The sequence below is a fragment of the Mauremys reevesii genome, linkage group 18 (genome assembly GCF_016161935.1).
Source record: "Mauremys reevesii isolate NIE-2019 linkage group 18, ASM1616193v1, whole genome shotgun sequence".
In the NCBI taxonomy this organism is placed as follows: domain Eukaryota; kingdom Metazoa; phylum Chordata; order Testudines; family Geoemydidae; genus Mauremys; species Mauremys reevesii.
In genome coordinates, this window is record NC_052640.1 from 6135564 (window position 1) to 6153445 (window position 17882).

Here is a 17882-nt window from a genome sequence, read left to right on the forward strand (position 1 = left end):
TATTTTGTGCACCAGGTCAGCAGTGGCGCACTACTCAATTAACAGAGTTAGTTCTTAAAATACTGTTACAAAGCCATCAGGAAGCACAAGAGCAATGGTTTTGGTCTAGATCTTATACTGAAATTTGCTATTAGGACTACTAGCTTTTAGGCATAAAAACAGCTAACTTATTTAAGGATTATTGCTGTATATATTGAAAGAAACTTTAAGGTTGTATGGTTGAAATAGTTTTTTAAACAATATAGGAGTACCTTGATAATTTACATTAATGACTAGGAAACCCACCATAATAATCTTAAAATAACATCACATCAAAGATGATCAGAATAATGCTTCCCTAAGACTGGCTTTCTTTAAAATACAATTTAAATAAGTAGGGATAATCTTGTATCCAAAGAATTACTACTACTACTAATAGTTTGAACTTGTATCACACTTTCTTTCATAGATTGATTTTATAAGCGAGTAAGAACCAGTATGCCCATTTTATAGATGGGGTAACTGAGGCACAGATAAGTTACGTGCCTTGCTCAAGATCACACAGCAAATCAATAGCAATCAGAATTAGAGGCCAGATTTTCTGACTCTCCCTCTCCTTCCATCTATGCACCCCAGAATCCTTGGCACTGGCAGCTGCAGCACTTCGTTTGAAACACCACTGAAACGAATGTAAAGAAAGATTCTGTTGAGGATATGTAGAGCCCTAGTTGCTCAAATGGGCGACAGAGTCTTTATTTAAAAGCAGACATTTTACATACCAAAAAGTCCTCCCCTTTCTAATAACATTTGAAGGTCCACCAAATCACACTTCGTCTTAAATTATATGGCAACACCTGTTTAAAGTATATTTTGTATGACAGAAATAGAAATAGACAGATCTTAAAACCCAAATTCCAGAGGCCTTTGATAGAAACAACTCTATAAGTAGCAGTACTTTCCATCACGTTGCACAAGGGTCTGCGTGTTCTGCATGCATGTGAGGAGCCACTGAGCCATTCTGGGGGTCCGTCACCGTGTCCCCAGCAGCAGGTCTCAGCGCGGCTCCCTATTTCATGGTCCCAGTGATGTGCCCTCCTGGGTGTAGCCCCCTTGCCCTGCCCCTGAGCCGCCTCACACAGCCCCCTGCTGCAGCGGGTGCTACCTCTGAGGTGGGTCCCCCCAATCACACACTTCATGGTTTGGGGGCTGGGCGACAGCACCTCAGTCAGGCCTTCCCAACCCAGCCTCGCCCCTCACACAGCACGTCCCAAAAGGGCGGGAAACCAGCCAGTTGCTTGAGGGGCGGGGCCAACTGCTCCTCAGGACCCCGGATGATGCTTATCCCTCGCGGTCTGAGAGTGACGGGTGAAGCGCGAGGCCTGACTGCTAAGGAACGCGCTCTCGTGTGTACCGACTTGGAATGATCCCTTCTAGTTGCCGTAGGCCGTAACCGCCGTTGGCTTCCGGAATCCGTGACGGCCCGTTGCTCCTTGGCCCTTTGCGGAGCGGAAGGGGAGCAGGTGACGAGTGGACCGGAGCAGGATGGTGAGCCACCCCGGGGAGTGAGGGCGGTGAGAGGGAGCTCCCGACCCGCACCCTACGCTGGAGACGGCCCGGCTCCGGGGCCCTGCTGCCCTTCCCGCCCCCAGTGCGTTGTTGTCCCAGGGCCCCCGCCCCCCGGGATCGGAGCTACCTTAGCCACGGCGATACAGCAGCACCGTGCTAATCCTCCCGTCTCGTGACCAGGGCCGGCTCCAGACCCCTCCCGCCAAGCGCGTGCGTGAGGCGGCCTGACGCGGGAGGGCCACCGGAGCCGCGGGACCGGCGACCGCCAGAGCGCCCCCCCCCCCGCGGCGTGCCGCCCTGCTTGGGGCTGCGCAATTCCTAGAGCCGCCCCTGCTCGTGGCGCTCACCGAAAACGGACTCCTCGTCCCAAAGCTTTAATTGTAGGGACAGTTCTGTATTGGGGCCCTGCTGTTCTTTAGACTTAACTGGACACAACATATAGACTAACCCGCTTACTGCAAAGTAACAGAATAACTAAAACTAAGCAGCAGTTTATAAAACAATCCCTGGCTTTTTATCTCTTGTTCACGTGCATCTTAATGCCAAGTTCAGACATTCATATTGGGTCCCCCAGGCATTTAGGCAAATTAGCAAGGTTCCTCTGTATTTCTTTTGAAGGCTGTTTTGTATTAACCATGTAATCTTCAACATTGTTTGCTTTAATAGTATTCATTTATATGAATAATCTTTTTCGGAAGTATATGTGACCCATTTCTTGGAAGAATAGAAATCCATGAAATTGGCATCAATGGATATTCTTGTTTGGGGGGGAGGGATTCTGATCAGTCACTGTTTACTAAGTCAGTCTAATGTGAAATTCAAAAAGGTTGGATTAGAAGAAAAATATTCAAAAGAATAACTGGTTAACTGGAAAATTACAACAGGTGGTATGAATATTTTGTGAAGTGGCAGCTTGAAAAAGTGTTCCAATATTGTTTCAGACCATTTCAGGAAAGCTGATTTTTTTTTAACACTTCCTTGCATAACATTAAAAAAAATCATTATTTGGCTATTCATATGTCTATTTTGTTCTTTTCTGTTACTTTCTTTTAACATTGTTCATGTTTCACCCTGTTTTTTCATTCCCCCTGTCTGCAATCAACTTCTTCATTCCAATAAGGCTGGGCACAGAGTAAGTTTACTCCTCTTGGCTCTTGCTAACACGGGTGGTAGATGATTTGTCAATGTTACTAGATGTTAAAATAGGTATGAATTATAGAATAGCCGCTAGCCAATCCATAGTCAAGACTGCAACTAAATTTCTGTTGAAAGCCAAATTCTTGTGTGCTTTTTGTCATAATTGTTGTGTCTGTCAGATAAATGTGATGCAATTAGTACAGCAGAAAATGCTGCTTGTTGTAGTCTAGCAAGCTATTTTGATAGAAACTTGAATCTGAATTAGGGTCTAAATGGTTTCTCTCAATTCATCAGCACATATTTGATTCAGTGAGGTTGAGTGTCTCTAACTGAGAGCATAATTTGGGGGTGGGCATTACATATGTAACTAACTAGTGTTGTGTGTAAATCTTGTAAGACTTGATTAAAGACCCCACATAATGTTTTGTTGCCATCAAAATCAGTTATGCTACAAAATCAGCCATATTAGGAAATTGTTTTAAAACTGTTTCAGTTAACATGGTTATGCTATCAATGTGTAGAGGATATAACATTGTTAAAATGTAACTTTTAAAATTTTCTAACAATATGGGAGCTCAAGTGTGTTAGCTCACTTTTTTTAAGTTTGTAGCACAGGAAGGCCAACATTTAAGTTTCTCCCTCCCTTGTCCTATCCAATTTTTAATATAAACAAAGTGCTGGTGAAAAGCCTAACAGCCCTGAGGAATGAAGGCCTATCCACTGAACAGTTACAACACTGGCACTAGCCCAGCAAACTTCACTGTCTTGCCACTGTGCTTCCTTTTTGAGCTGGAAGGATCATCTTTAGGAGTAATAGGACATCTGTCCACTGGAAACTAGTGGAAGGCCTTACTTCTTCTGGTAGTCTCAGAAATAAGAAGTGCTTTATATCACTACTGACTTGGACTTGAACCGGTGGCTCACAGGTTAAAGATTCTGTCTCACTTTACCAATTCTTTGAGTTATAATATTCCCCTCTCTTGCATAGTTTGGATACTTAGACTGAGCAGGCTTTCACAACATGGGTAAAAATGCCCGAGCCATCTGCACTTCTGTTAATATTGTTGAGTGCTGCTGCATGGTTACTGGAATAAAATGCAAAGGACAAAATTTATAATGTAGACAAGGTTATGGTTCATTCATAGTGTAGCTACAAGTAGTGATATCTAACTTTTATATTTGTATGGAGAGCAGCTTATATGTTTATTTACAATGGACTTGTTTACACTGGCAATTTATAGTGCTGCAAACACTCACCCAGCAAGTTTCAGTACTGTAAAGCGCCAGTGTAAACAGTGCACCACCACTGGTAGCTATGCCCCTCATGGAGGTGGTTTTTTAGAGTGCCGGGAGAGCTCTCTCCCAGCGCTCTGCTGCAGCTACACAAGCCACGTTAAAGCATTGCCAGTGTAAACTAGCCCAATGTTATCACATTTTGGGTATTACCATATATCAACAACACTACACTTGGAAGAAAACAAGTAGTATATTGACTTATTTATCAGAATAATAGGAATGCGTGCATTTTATCCAATGTTCATGTGGCCTGTAACAATTTTTTCTTTACAACCCTTTTCACACAGTTGTTGGATAATCAAATTAAGCTTGGCTTATTGATATTTTGTCTGCATTAATTTTGTTTCCTAAATAAGTTTAAAAAGTCTGACATTACATTGTAGGCTACCTTTGTAATCAATTATTCAAATTAAAGGTGTGATGATAGTACAGGTGATTTATTTAATAATGGTGACATCCTAGATTTGATATAGACTATGGGTATGGCTACACTTATGGTTTGCAGCGCTGGTCATTTGCAGCGCTGGTCATCCAGCTGTGTAGGAGCAGCGCTGGTGTGTGGCCACACTCACAGCTACCAGCGCTGGTGTGTGGCCACATTTGGAGCATTTGCAGCGCTGTTGGGAGTGCTGCATTATGGGCAGCTATCCCAGCATTCAAGTGCACCAACGTGCTTTTCAAAAGAGGGGGGTGGAGGGTGGTGTACTGTGACAGGGAGCGGGGAAGATAGAGAGAGTGGATTTTTGGAGCCAACACTGTGTGTTAGCTTCCTGGATTGGAAAAATCACAATGTTCATGAGCCCTTAGTCTTAACTCTAATTGCAAACAGCCTGCCTCCAACACGGACTCCCCCCTGTTTCACTCACTCCCTGTGGTGTACTGTGACAGGGAGCGGGGAAGAGAGAGATTGGAAAAATCACAAAATGTTTGCGAACCCTAACAGCCTGCATCCAACACTGTTTCCCCTGCCTCTCATTTGATCGTTCACAGCCAGGTACAGATAGCTCCTGTTTGCTGTGATCAGTGTTTGTTTTTATAGATAAGCAGTTCAAACGGAGCTCCGATCGGCTCCGTTCTGTTTCATTCACTCTCCCTGCCTGCCTCTCATTTGATTGTTTACAGCCAGGTACAGAACGGAGCTCCGATCGGAGCTCGTTCACAACAAAACAAAGAGAGGCTGCATAACAAAACAAAGAGAGTAATTTATAAAAGCATTCTGGGATACACCTTATTCCCTGGAGGCCAATCACAGCGCTGGTGTGTGGCCACACTTGATGACCAGCGCTGCAGCACCAGCGCTGGAATCCTTATTCCCCATGCCGAGTGAGGTGTACGGCCAGCGCTGCAGCCAGGGAGTTGCAGCGTTGGAAGTGCCCTGCAGGTGTGGCCACTTACTAATTGCAGCACTGGTGGAGGCTTTCCAGCGCTGCAAATCGCCAGTGTAGCCATACCCTAACAGAATACAAGTGATGGTTGATTGCTGACAGAATACAAGTGATGCACTTATCATACTTCATAGAGCGTTTCCTTTAATAGTTTTATGTATTCATAGTTCTGTGTTCAGCTTGCAATGCTCTATTAAAATCAACTTTTTGACAAAGATGTACTTGATATTGTCCAATGGAAGCTAAGATGTTTTATTAATTTTGTCTTTTGACAAACTTTTTATTCAGTTAAACACTGACACACTGCAAGCTCATTTTAGGAAAACAAAATGAAGATTAAATACTGAAGTAAAGGGAAACTTGAAATAATGAAGGGGAAGTCGCCATAACTTAGGCCTGGTCTAAACTTAAATTTTACCACTTGAGCTATGTCTGACAGGAATGTCTTTTTTACTAACAGCCAATATAAGGTGGACTGTAGATGCAGTTACACCAGTATAACTGTGCTTGTACTGGTATAGGTTATGCCATTTCCCCAACCAGCATAAATTATACAAGTACAAGGACTTTCCTATTAAGTGCATCTATTGCTAGAGGGTTTTAATGCCATACCTATATTGTCAAAACCCTTGTAGTGTAGACAAGGCATCAGTCTGTACCACTCTCCTAGTGAGACATTACTCACTTTGAGACCCACATCCTAATCGTAAGCTCAGTTTCAGTTTTTTTCAATAATTTTACATCAGAAATGCAGAATTGTGAAACTGAAGATAACCAAGCTTGCAAATTTCTTGCGTCTTGATTTTTATTGGCTCCAGTTAGGTTCTGTAATTCTTCTCTCCTTTTTCCTGTCCTTGACACCTGATAAGCTGGTATTAGTATTAGGAGACCTTCACATCCCACATCGATGCAACAACCTCCCAGCTAAGTTCAAAAAACTGCTGGTCCCAGGAAAGATACAGCACATCCTCTGCACCGGAAACCTCTGCACCAAGGAGAGCTATGACTACCTCAAGACTTTAGCTGGGGATGTTCACATTGTAAGAGGAGACTTTGATGAGGTAATGACCTCTCTACAAAGACTTTTAAAAAACAGTCTGACACGTGAGTTATTTATAACTCCCTTTACACCATTTAAGGAAATGGACAAAATTGAGACAGTTATAATTACTTAATAAAGAACAGGGTAAAATGACTTAAGCCTAGTTCTTACCCCATGCCCAACAAGGCCAAAGCTGACTCTTGAATTCATGTTGTTTGGTTTATTTAATTAAGCATTGTAATAAAATAAATGAACTTATTTGCCAGCAAATAGCTGCTTTGCCAAGATGTTGAAGTTCCTTGGTCAGATGCAGTTTTGTAATTCTAAATTTATTTTGAAACTGTAAATAATAAACTTATTAGTTCAATATTTCTATAAGCTTTTCATTCTTGGTGCCACCTTTAAGGCATATTTGGCTTTGATGTAGTTGATTTCTGGCTGCGTGTGGTGTTTCTGCATTCTTCAGTGAAGAAAAACTTAAGTTGAAGAGGGTCCCTAGCTTATTCTCAGGAGTAGCAGGTTTTTGTGTTATATGAATACATAGCAAATAATAACTTAATTCCTTTTGAAGATGGAGTCTGTTTCAGTATATGTAATCTGTATGTTGTATATTTGTTTTTAATTTTTAGAACCTGAATTATCCAGAACAGAAAGTTGTAACCGTTGGGCAGTTCAAAATTGGGCTGATCCATGGCCATCAAGTTATACCCTGGGGAGATATGGCCAGCCTGGCACTGCTACAAAGGCAGTTTGATGTGGACATTTTAATTTCAGGGCATACACACAAATTTGAGGCATTTGAGCATGAAAACAAGTTCTACATCAACCCCGGGTCAGCCACAGGAGCTTATAGTGCCTTGGAGAAGTGAGTTAAAATAAGTTGGACAGTTGTCTATTTACCTAGGTTTTTATATCACACCCATCATTGCTCATGAGCACTAATTTTACAGTAATAACTGTTCTAATACCCAATTATGATACATGTTTATCTTCAAGCCTTATACATACTAACAGGCCTAATACACACTAACACTAATTTGTGTTTTGAAACGTCAGTATTGCATTTCTGTATCACTTCTCAAAGGTTTGGGTCTAGAAAAGAAAAGGTTGAAAACAGCTGCTCAGAGTGTGTGTATTTACTGTTGCTACCTATTTCCTGTGCACACATACTAGAAAGTAATAACTAAAGCCTTCCTAATCTTTGTCAGGTTGAACAGATAATCCCCAGCAGTGATGTTTCCTATCAGAGGAAACAGCTGCTGTGCAATAAGTTAATTTTTAGGGTTATTTGCTAGATAACCATACACATTGTGCTGCTGGTGTCCAGGATTTTCCTATAATACCTTCTAAATCCATTTGCTTAAGATGAGTTTGTTGAAATATCTAGAATAGTTTTCCAACTTTTTGGAGCAACTCATAAAGAAATCTAGCTTTGAGAAATAACTGATGTTGGAGTTTTATAATTACCTGATATTAACAATCAGTTTTTCTTTCCAGCAACATCATTCCTTCATTTGTGCTGATGGATATCCAAGCTTCCACAGTAGTTACCTATGTGTATCAACTAATTGGAGATGATGTGAAAGTAGAAAGAATTGAGTACAAAAAACCCTAAAACAAATCTTCTGGTGCTCTTGACTAGAACAAGAGGGAATGAGATGGTAAAGTAACTGAGCATTCAAGAACCACAAACTGTCTGCAATATTTGATTGTTTGCAGTATTAAATACTTGCTAACTGCTTGTAGCCTATAGCAGGGTAACTAGTTTATAATACAAAGCTTCCAGACAATGGCACCCTCTTGCTTGTTTTCTATGTACGGTTCAGCTTGTAAAATATCCTGTTATGGTGCAAAATGCCTTAGGTGTATAATCAGTCTTGTTAAATAACTACCTTTAATGTTGTAATAAACTTGTTTTTCAATCAGTCAGGTTTTATTTATATAAAACCTATTTTGAATGATAAACCATTAAGGCGAAAGTTATATGTAACAGTTGAAATTGTTTTGAAATATACTGAATTATACATAAGCTTGTGACAATATTCTACTTGTGGTAATAGCATTTACAGAACCTGCACATTTAATGCAATTAAGTAATTTATCAATTTTTGGAAAAAAATTAGCTTAAGCCTCTTGACACCAAAAGACTTGTCTAACCCATGAAACTTAAACTGAATTAAAGTAGGGTGTGAATTCAGAGTGCAGTTGTTATTCTGAAATATGCCCTATGTGGTGGAATCTCAGTTTGTTTGTAATTAGTTTAATCCACTTTGGAACTGGCACTTTTATTCCAGAGTAAGTGGCTGCACAGAATTATTCTGGAATAGCTAAAATGAAGCATGTGTGAACAAACCTTAAGAAGTGAGCCATAACATGGTTGTTTTAAACCATATTTAATATTTTTCACTCAGATTAGTGTCTTAGGCCTGGTCTACACTAAGAAGGGGGGGGGGGTCGAACTAGGGTACGCAAATTCAGCTACGTGAATAGCGTAGCTGAATTCGAAGTACCCTAGTTCGACCTACTTACCCGTCCAGACGCACCAGGGTCGAACTCCGTGGCTCCCCCGTCGACTCCGCCACCACCGTTTGCAGTGGTGGAGTACCGGAGTCGACCGCAGCGCTTCTGGAGTTCGAACTATCGCATCTGATCTAGACGTGATAGTTCGAACTCCGAGAAGTCGAACTCACCGCATCGACCGGGAAGGTAAGTGTAAACATACCCTAAGCCAAAAGCAAAATGATGTAATACTGTTCCTGAAACTACCAGGATAAAACTAAATAAATAAATGTTAAGGTTCTGTTACTTAAAGTACAACTTCTCTATGAAATCATAAACTAGTTCTAACACACTGCATGACCAGTTTTGGAGAATACACAAACTATCTTCAATTACTTGTACCAGTTTAACCAATGACCATCTGATTACCTTTGCCTTACTTACTTCGGATTTAAAGGAAAAAATAAATCAAGATAAAATGTTAAACTGAAGTTATATAGAAGTGGTCCTGTCAGTATACAAGAGTTTAGACAGTTTAGTTTCACTTGACTTCAACTTTCTAAAGATGAGTAAGACCATAGTTCATTTATTTAGACCCCAAAAATTGATTTTGAAATACTAGGACTTGTGGATTTCCTATTCTCATCTGAAAACACTCAACCCAAGCTCCACATAGTAGGGTAGCTTCTGTTGCTCATGCCTGCCATTTTGTACTAATTATCCCACTAAGGAAGGGAGCCATAGCAGCATTTCTTGCAGAGTATTATTGGTGTTTGTTTCATAAAGAACAGCAAGCATCTTTTTCTCTGCATTCTGAGAGTGGCTTACTACGCTAGAATAGCTCACTGTTTTTACAAGAAACAGCTTTTCCACCAAAGAGAGTGATTCTCCTTTCAAGTGCTGAGAGTATTTATTGTAGGATTGGAAGTGTATCTTCTTATAACTCAATTTGTTAGACAACTTAGTATGACGCAAGCACAAAACTTTCTAATTTTCTTCTCCTTACTCAGCTGGTATAACACTTATTCAACTTAGTTCCTTATCTGTTTTACTGTGTTACCCAGTCTGCATTAGCTGACAGCTGAAAAACAGAACTATTGCTAGATTAATTAAAACAGCCATCTGGTTATTACTTTTGTTAGTACAATATTACTAGACTAGATACATGGGTCTTAAAGATACAACCACCCTGGGCCTTTATATCTATTTTGCATCTATTTTAAGTATGCTCAGTTATTGGCATGTTTCCACTCAGTTTTAGGAAGGTACTCAGTTTCCTTTGGAGGAATTCATCCATATACTTTTGTCTCAAAGAAAGACTAGTGTCACGATAAAACAATGGCAGTGAAATTGTTTGTTTATATGCACAGTTGGTTTTAGAGAAGTTATCTAAAATCTTAATTTCACTGAAATGAGTCATCTTACCCTATTCAAGTAGCATGTATAGAAAGTCTGGGGAGAATGTCTTAGTTTACATTACAAACATTAGTATTTTTTAAGTTCAAAATTTGAGCTTGTCTGTTTTATTTGTGCCCATCCTTGAATGAAAAACAAGTCTACAAAATATTTTACATAAGATACACTAACATTTACAATCTTGTTTAGAAATCCTTATCTCACAGTTTACAAAGTGAATTTTATCTTAGTAGGATTTGACATGGAAAGGTTGCTTAAAAAACAAAGCAAAAAATCCTGACACTGAGGAGAAATTAGAAAGTCCACAGCAATGACTTCATGTAACTCTTGAAAATTAAGTGAGAATTTTAAACTTCACTTCCTATTTCCAGTATTGAAGTGCTGAGATTACACCAAGTTGTATGGGAGGGGGGAAAGAGTTCATACAATGTAAGTGAAGCCTTTAACTCTTTCACATGGGACAGCACACTTAAACTAATGTGAATGTCTGTCTGTTAGCCAGGAGCAATAAAAAAAGTGAATGGTAACTTTGTTGAAAGGGTACTTAGGTGGTTTCAACTTAGTTCCCCTTTAAACACAATGCATGTGACCAATACAGTTTGAAACAATCTTGCCCCTGGAAGAGAAGGGATATAGATCAAGTTACATGCTCCTCTGGGTAGCTGTTTCCAATAAGAAAATGCAGAAGTCTACTCTGGTCCGCTCAGAAACATCTGGAGGGGAAGAAAAGAGGAACACACAAGAGTTTAGTAACTTTTTATAGGAATAGAAGTGTTCCAAAAGGATAAGTTTATAGGAAAATGAGATAGGAGCATTGAAATAGGCATAAAGTTCCCTTTTTATATAAGAAATATTGCATAGATTTTATTTGCATATTTGAAACTTAGAATTCTACCATGAAATGGTACTAAAATAGAAAAATAACTAATATAGGAGAGTCTTTAACTGGTCCAAGAGCATCTTGTTCTTTAGTCAGAATGAATGTCTTAGGTTTCAGTATTTTCTCTTTAAACCAAGATAAGTCGGATAACTAGAGCCTTTTACCTTCAAAATATCACAAGATGATTTATCTGCCAGAATGGGATTTCCACATTGTTTCTGATATTCTACTATTAGGGCTGCTGCATCATCCATGCTGTAAAGGACAAAATAAAGTTTGTTTCACAGCTGACAAAACTAATCTCCCTCAATTCCCATAATACTCTACAATGCAGAGAATTTAGACAATGTGCCTTTAACTATAAAACAATGCATATAAACAAAGTTTTTGTGATTTCTCTTTTTATTTTCCAATTCCCTAAAGCAGGGATGGCCAACCTGAGCCTGAGAAGGAGCCAGAATTTACCAATGTACATTGCCAAAGAGCTACAGTAATGTCACCAGCCCCCAGCGCTTCCTGTGCCCCAGCTCTTCCTGCCCCACCAGCAGCCCTGCCAATCAGCACCTCCCCTTCCTCCCGATCAGTTGTTTTGTGGTGTGCAGGAGGCTTGGGGGGTTAGAGGGTGGGAGGGCATGACAGGCTCAGAGGAAGGGATGGAATGGGGGCAGGGACTGTGGCCGAGCCAGGGGTTAAGCAGTGAGCACCCCCCGGCACATTGGAAAGTTGGCGCCTGTAGCTCCAGCTCCAGAGTCGGTGCCTATACAAGGAGCTGCATGTGGCTCTGGAGCCACAGGTTGGCCACCCCTGCCCTAAAGGCCTAACAGGAGTTTTGACTATTTTTCTCTACCCCTTTTCAGTAGATAATCCTGGAAGGGAAAAAGGTCTCCCTAAAACCTAGTTATTTACGTAAAGCCAACACTTGCTATACCCTATACCAGGAGTTTAGACTTACAGTGGATTTCTATCCATGTGTAATGCTAAGTTTTAGTCATGGGTATTTTTAGTAAAAGTAATGGACAACTTACAGGCAGAAAACAAAAATTCACAGCCTGTGACCTGTCCATAACTTGCACTATATAGCCCTAACTAAAACTTGGGCCCTGGGGCGGTGGCCCGGAATTTGTGATCACAAAACATCATTGTGGCAAGTACAGTTGCTCATCTGGGAGATTAAATTTGTTTACCGCTGCTAAATTCCATAAAAAAAAACCCTAGAGAGCCAGTCCCATGTGACCAGTCAGCTCAATAGGCTGTTTCGTAGTCCGCAGTTTGAAAACTGCTGCTCTGTGGAACTTTCAGTAAGCTTACTCTTTCCATCCCAGTAGAACACCTGTCCAAGTCTTACTGAGTCAAGGAGCAAAATGCCAACTCCTGAAGTTTGGTAACAAATAACTTTACCAAATAACTGATCCATTACTTTCAGACAAAGCCCCCAGCACTGTAAGCAGATTGCCAGGGAGCATGGAGGATTTCTTAGTCACCTTAAAGAAAAAACATTTAATTGTCAGTGCTTGTAAAACTCCTGGATACTGTGTGCTGGTAAGTCACTAGAGTCCTAGTAAACGAAAAAGTTACAGTAAATACTGTAAGATTCTAACTTCCACAGGAGTTTTCTAATTTTATCTACCGTGCACCACCATACTACACCTTGTTAACTTACCAGCTCTTGTTGGCAAGGTAATCCACTAATTCTTTCACTCTGTGAGTGTTCATCACTTGTAGCTTCAATAATGGGAAGTATTTTGTTTTAAAAAATCGTTCATATTGTTTCTCGTTTATGATGTTGTCCAGAATTAAACACCTAATCTGAAAGTGGCAGAAGAGCTATTTAAATATTTTAGATACAATTAAATTAATTTTCCTATACTGAGTTCTTATTTGTTTGTCACGGGTCTATCCTACTAGCTTTTTCCCACTTGAGTCTCACATGAGGTGATTAGAGTTAATGTTTTTACAGCACTTTGAAAATATAAGCTCTCTTATAAAGAAGGTAGGATGATTTGAGGATTAAATATTCTTGTGTCTCAGACAGGGAAATTAAGTAAACTCACCCACAGTGAGTCAGACAGAGCCAGAAAAACAGTATAGAGCTCTTCTTAGCAGTTTTGTTTGGTTAGAGCCTTGCTGTGTTTAGTTAGTACCATACAACTGATTTGACAGTTAGCTATTCTTCAAACAATGCTGCCCTCCATACATGGAGTGTGCTACAGAACAGCATTGTGTAATCACAGTCGTCAGTGAGTCAATTACAGAATAATTAACAGACTGCAAAAATGTATTTCCTTACAACCACTACTGACTTATTTTGGTAACTGACAAAGTGTACTAACAGTGCATCAAACTTGTGTTTTTCTTTGTCACCATCTTATTAATCAAGGATAACTTGCTGAACGGTGGCAAAAAGGGTTGGTAAAATCCTTGGATGTGTAAATGAGGGAGAAATAAGTAGGGAGGTGATCTTTCTGTATGGCATTGGTGTGACTGCTTCTGAAATAATGCATAAGGTTCTGGTGTCCACATCTTAAAAAACTCCACAAACAATTGGACAGGGTGCAGAAGAACTGCAAAAATGATTCCAGGGCTGGAGAAAATGCCTTACAGTGAGCGTTAAAGAGCTTAGTCTGGTTAGTTTATCATAAAAAAAATTGAGGTGACTTGATTAGTGTATAAATCCCTTCACAAGGTAAGAATATTAAAGGGCTCTTTAATCTGGCAGAGAAAGGCATAACCAAAACCAATGGCTAGAAGCTGAAGCCGGACAAATTCAACCTAGAAATAGGGCACAAGTTTAACAGAGTGACTAACCACTGGAACAAACTCCCAGTGGAAGTGGTGGGATTCTCTATCTCTTGCTGTCTTCAAAAATCAAGACTGGATACGTTTCTAGAAAATAGGCTTTAGCCAGACACATTTTTGGGCTCAACGTAGGAGTAACTGGGTGAAAGTTAATAGCCTGAAATACACAGGTCAGACTAGATGGTCTAATGGCCCCTTCTCCTCGTAAAGTCTATGAATAAGGAGATTAGACTAGTTTATTTACCTGTGATCCAAAGCCTGCTACCTCACCAGTGTTCATGTGTTCATCTACTTGCTGTAGGACAGTCTCTGGGTTACATGAAGATAGGAAACCCTTGGAAAAATTAGTTTGACGTTAAACATATGCAGAATTTTGTAGTCTAAAAATTCTCAGAGGAACAAATGTTTTGAAACTTCTTGCACAAATGAGAAATTGGTTTGGTTTCAGTAAATACTATTTGCTTAAGCTTTTGTTTTGATTAACTCCTGCAACATATTCTACAGCAGAAATTATTATACACTTGTGGTCAACAGTTTGGATTTACTCCATTGTGAGTAATTCCTTGCTCAGTTTCCCATTTCACAAAATAAAAAAATATTGCATAAAGAAATACAAATACAATTTAAAAATTTGTGAAACTAAAAATAGACAAGCATTTGTAAAATGTAGACAAACTAAACCTTGTAGATGTATTCACAAATTAATATTGTGCCATATGAATAGATAAATTAAAAATGTGTGTGTCATAAATAAACAGATCAGGGTTAAGAACCCTTTCCAGGTAAAAGAGACAACAAGCTCAGTAACCTGAGGAACACCTGACCAGAGGACCAATCAAGGGACAGGATAATTTCAAATCTCTGTGGAGGGAAGGCTGTGTCTGTGTTCTTTGTTTGAGTGTTCCTGCTCTCTTTGGATCTAAGAGAGGCCAGACATGTCTCCAAGTTCTCCTGGAGTATTTCCTACTATCCAGTATAGTGAGTATTAGTTAAAAAGGCGGATTAGTCTTTTGAGTTGCTTTCTATATTTGCAATTGTGTGTTTGCTGAAAGAATTCTTTATTTCTGTTGCTGTTACTGATTATTCTGAGGAGGAGGGAGGGGGGAAGTCTCTCCAGTTTTATAAGTCAGACCCTGTAATATTTTCCATCCTGGTATTACAGAGATAGTGTACTCTCTTTCTTTCTTTAATAAAATCTTTTCTTTTTTTAGAACTTGATTGATTTCTTCCCTTGTTTGGATTTTCAGGGGAAGGGGAGGGGGGAAAAGTGAATCCCTCTTTTTGTTTGATTCAAGGAGTTTGAATCAGGTATCTCTCCTAAGCACTAGGAGAGGGGAGGAGGGAAATGGTTTGTTTCCCTTTGTGTTGAGATTCAAGTTTGAATCTGTTCCCCAGGGAAAGTTTTGGGGGAACAGGGAGTGTGTCAGACACTTAAAACTTGACTGGTGGCAGCAAGAACCAGATCTAAACTAGGATTTTAGTTTAGAGGAGTCCATGCAGATCCCCATCTTGTGAACGCTAAAGTTCAAAGTGGGGAATAAACCTATGACAGTGTGTATTAGTACTGCCAGTGCTATCTTGGTAGTTGTAGGAGCAGCATGCAGGGCCCCATGAAGCTTTCACTCCATCCTCCTCCTTTACTCCATAGGAGCAAGTGCTGAGAGAAGGGAAAGGGAATAGTGAAGATACAGATTGGCAGCTGGGACACAGCTTTAATGCAAAGAAAGGTATGGGTCACAACATGTGAGATGCTCACATCAAATGTTCATTCTAAAGAGAGGCAAAGGTGTCAAGTGTCTCATATTAAGGAAACTAACTAAACTATTAGGCAGATTGCAAGTTTTAAAAATTATGGCAAACAAATTTGTCTGAACTAAGGCTTCACAGCACTATTTTATAGCTTACATAGGACTAGTCCCATGATAATCACACTGAACATTATCACAGTAGCATCAATTTTAATTGCTTCTGCACATAGGTTACTTTTCTTCACATTCTGTTTACCGTAAGAAGGTGTTGAAATCTAGCATTTAGTTTTGGTTAATGTAAATTCTCAGTACTGATGGAAGAAGCAGATTAATTTGCATTTCCAATGAGCAATAAGCTCCATGCCTTCCTTTTGTGAGCTTTTTTGCAGGCTCAGGTGCATAGAAATTTAAACCACTGCTTACCTGAATCTGCTGCTCTCTCTTCTCAGTCTGGGGAATCAGCAGCAAGCATCCCAGAGCAAAAGCTGTAAGGTCCAACTGTGCATATTGCCTTGCAATTCCAATTATATCTAGATCAGCTAGAACAGGACACCTTCAGATGGGGAGGTGTCTTAATTAATATACTTATCCTTTTCTTCAGATTTTTGAGAGAAAGCTTATATTAATTCCAGGGTTGCATGGCTTTATACCTACATTATTCACTAGTTGCTTAAAAAGGGTATTTTTATATTAGCAATTAACAATTGCATTTAATGTTTGTCTCATTCAGCTCTGATGAACCCCATACAACCAGAGGAAGGGAGCACACAGTCCATGCTAATGTGCCCCACTACCCCACATTTCTCCAGTGAATTAACAGAAATAGGTTGTTAAATAGCATCTGCTACTTCAGTTAGGTATTATTAGATCAATAACATGCTGCAAATTCAGAAGTTAATGGGGGCAAATTAGGGAAGTTACCAAAACTGCAGATGTATGTAATACATCATCTCTCTGTCAAGTAAGAATGCTTTTTTAAAAATGTCTGCAAGGGGGAAAAAGCCAAACACACATTCCCCTCCCCTTCCTTATGTCATTTTTTGCTTGTATCCCTCAAATACTAATCCACATAATTAAAAATGCAGTCACACCAATATTTATTGTATACATTGACCCCCATACATTATATAATATTGCATTTTAAAAAAAACTCTTAAAAGAACATTAAGGTTGCAAAGTCAAACATAGTTCACGTGTAATGGATTAAACCTCCCCCACAAAACCCCCCAAAAATCTATGCTATCATGTGACTCTATTCTGACCCCCAACATGGGTCATCAGTAGAAGTCAGAACATTAGTTCCATGGCACAGACCGGTAACACATGAGCTAGTGGGAGTAACTAGTAAAAGCAGTAGGCTGATATTCTCTATGTGGACCACTCACTAAGTGGAGATGAAACATTTTGCCAGTGGATTTCACAGCTATTTGCTGACAGCGGGGGAACGTGGAGACTGAGGACTTCTACATTCAATTCCAGATTCTACAAAGCAGTGTATTCTAGTGGTTATAGGCCCTCCCGCCATTTCTCACCCCTCTGCATTCCAGTGTGGCTGCTTCTTTCTCCTCCTCCACAATGCCTTAGCACCAGAAAAGTGGCAGAACACAGGAGAGTCTTCCTGCTCTCAGGTCAGGTGCTCTGGCAGCTGGGAGGAGCAATTGTCAGGGAAAAAAGTCCTGCTGAGCTCTAGCACCTCTGTTCTGAAGCATGCACAGTGCAGATGGAATCTTTACAGAATTTAACTGCCAAACAATTCTCAGTTTGTGCGAACTAGGATTTTTTCCAGGGGATTATAACTTGGGCAAATCTGGACAGATGTTCACAGAGAGGGCAAAAGGCCTGACGCTAGGATGACTGCTTTCCTGCTAAATTTGAAGTCCCAGCACCAAAGCATGGAAGCACTAGAGCATTTTAAAAATGTTTGAACATGGGCAAAACAATGCATTTTCCCCTAATCATACTCTCAGAAATAGCTGGACCATTTTGGCTGAGACTTTAAGGCATACACCCAGCATGGGAAATTTCAGCCTGAATTGTTAAAGTTTGGCAGAGTTAAAGCAAATGAAAACAGGATCTGACAATGGGAAGTGTCAGGCAACCTTAAGTGTAAATTAAGCAGCAATATCAGCTCTGCCTAG

At 40.0% G+C, this 17882-nt stretch overlaps 3 protein-coding genes across 27 annotated transcripts in view; 1 reads left to right on the top strand and 2 right to left on the bottom strand.

Moving 5' to 3' along the window:
* Nucleotides 1-1814, bottom strand: part of RAD9B (RAD9 checkpoint clamp component B) — a 22974-nt gene extending 21160 nt beyond the window's left edge. For 6 of the 16 annotated variants that reach the window (XM_039505148.1, XM_039505151.1, XM_039505143.1 and 3 more), the window contains exon 1: nucleotides 939-1117. In XM_039505148.1, coding sequence (XP_039361082.1) covers nucleotides 939-996 — 58 coding nt within the window. In that variant the 5' untranslated portion in view covers nucleotides 997-1117. Of the gene's footprint in view, nucleotides 1-525; nucleotides 659-934; nucleotides 1118-1141; nucleotides 1311-1672 lie in introns of those variants that run through there. The other 10 variants (XM_039505149.1, XM_039505152.1, XM_039505139.1 and 7 more) reach the window with 8 other exon arrangements.
* VPS29 (VPS29 retromer complex component) lies at nucleotides 1373-8643 on the top strand. Of its 2 annotated transcripts, XM_039505165.1 has the most exons (5): nucleotides 1379-1524; nucleotides 2666-2677; nucleotides 6233-6424; nucleotides 7035-7270; nucleotides 7903-8643. In XM_039505165.1, exons 1-5 carry the CDS (start codon nucleotides 1522-1524, stop codon nucleotides 8018-8020), a joined length of 561 nt encoding a protein of 186 aa, XP_039361099.1. In that variant the 5' UTR covers nucleotides 1379-1521; the 3' UTR covers nucleotides 8021-8643. The 2 variants fall into 2 exon arrangements, with proteins under 2 accessions (XP_039361100.1, XP_039361099.1); XM_039505166.1 differs by lacking the exon at nucleotides 2666-2677 and having other exon boundaries at nucleotides 1373-1524.
* A 1600-nt stretch (nucleotides 8644-10243) lies between these two features.
* The window catches only part of KNTC1 (kinetochore associated 1), a 75880-nt gene continuing 68241 nt past the window's right edge, over nucleotides 10244-17882 (bottom strand). For 8 of the 9 annotated variants that reach the window (XM_039504467.1, XM_039504466.1, XM_039504468.1 and 5 more), the window contains 4 exons: nucleotides 16168-16297; nucleotides 14241-14330; nucleotides 12861-13006; nucleotides 11314-11455 (listed from right to left, as the gene is read on the bottom strand). In XM_039504467.1, the coding sequence (XP_039360401.1) occupies nucleotides 11314-11455; nucleotides 12861-13006; nucleotides 14241-14330; nucleotides 16168-16297 (508 nt within the window). Of the gene's footprint in view, nucleotides 11034-11313; nucleotides 11456-12860; nucleotides 13007-14240; nucleotides 14331-16167; nucleotides 16298-17882 lie in introns of those variants that run through there. The other variant, XM_039504475.1, reaches the window with a different exon arrangement.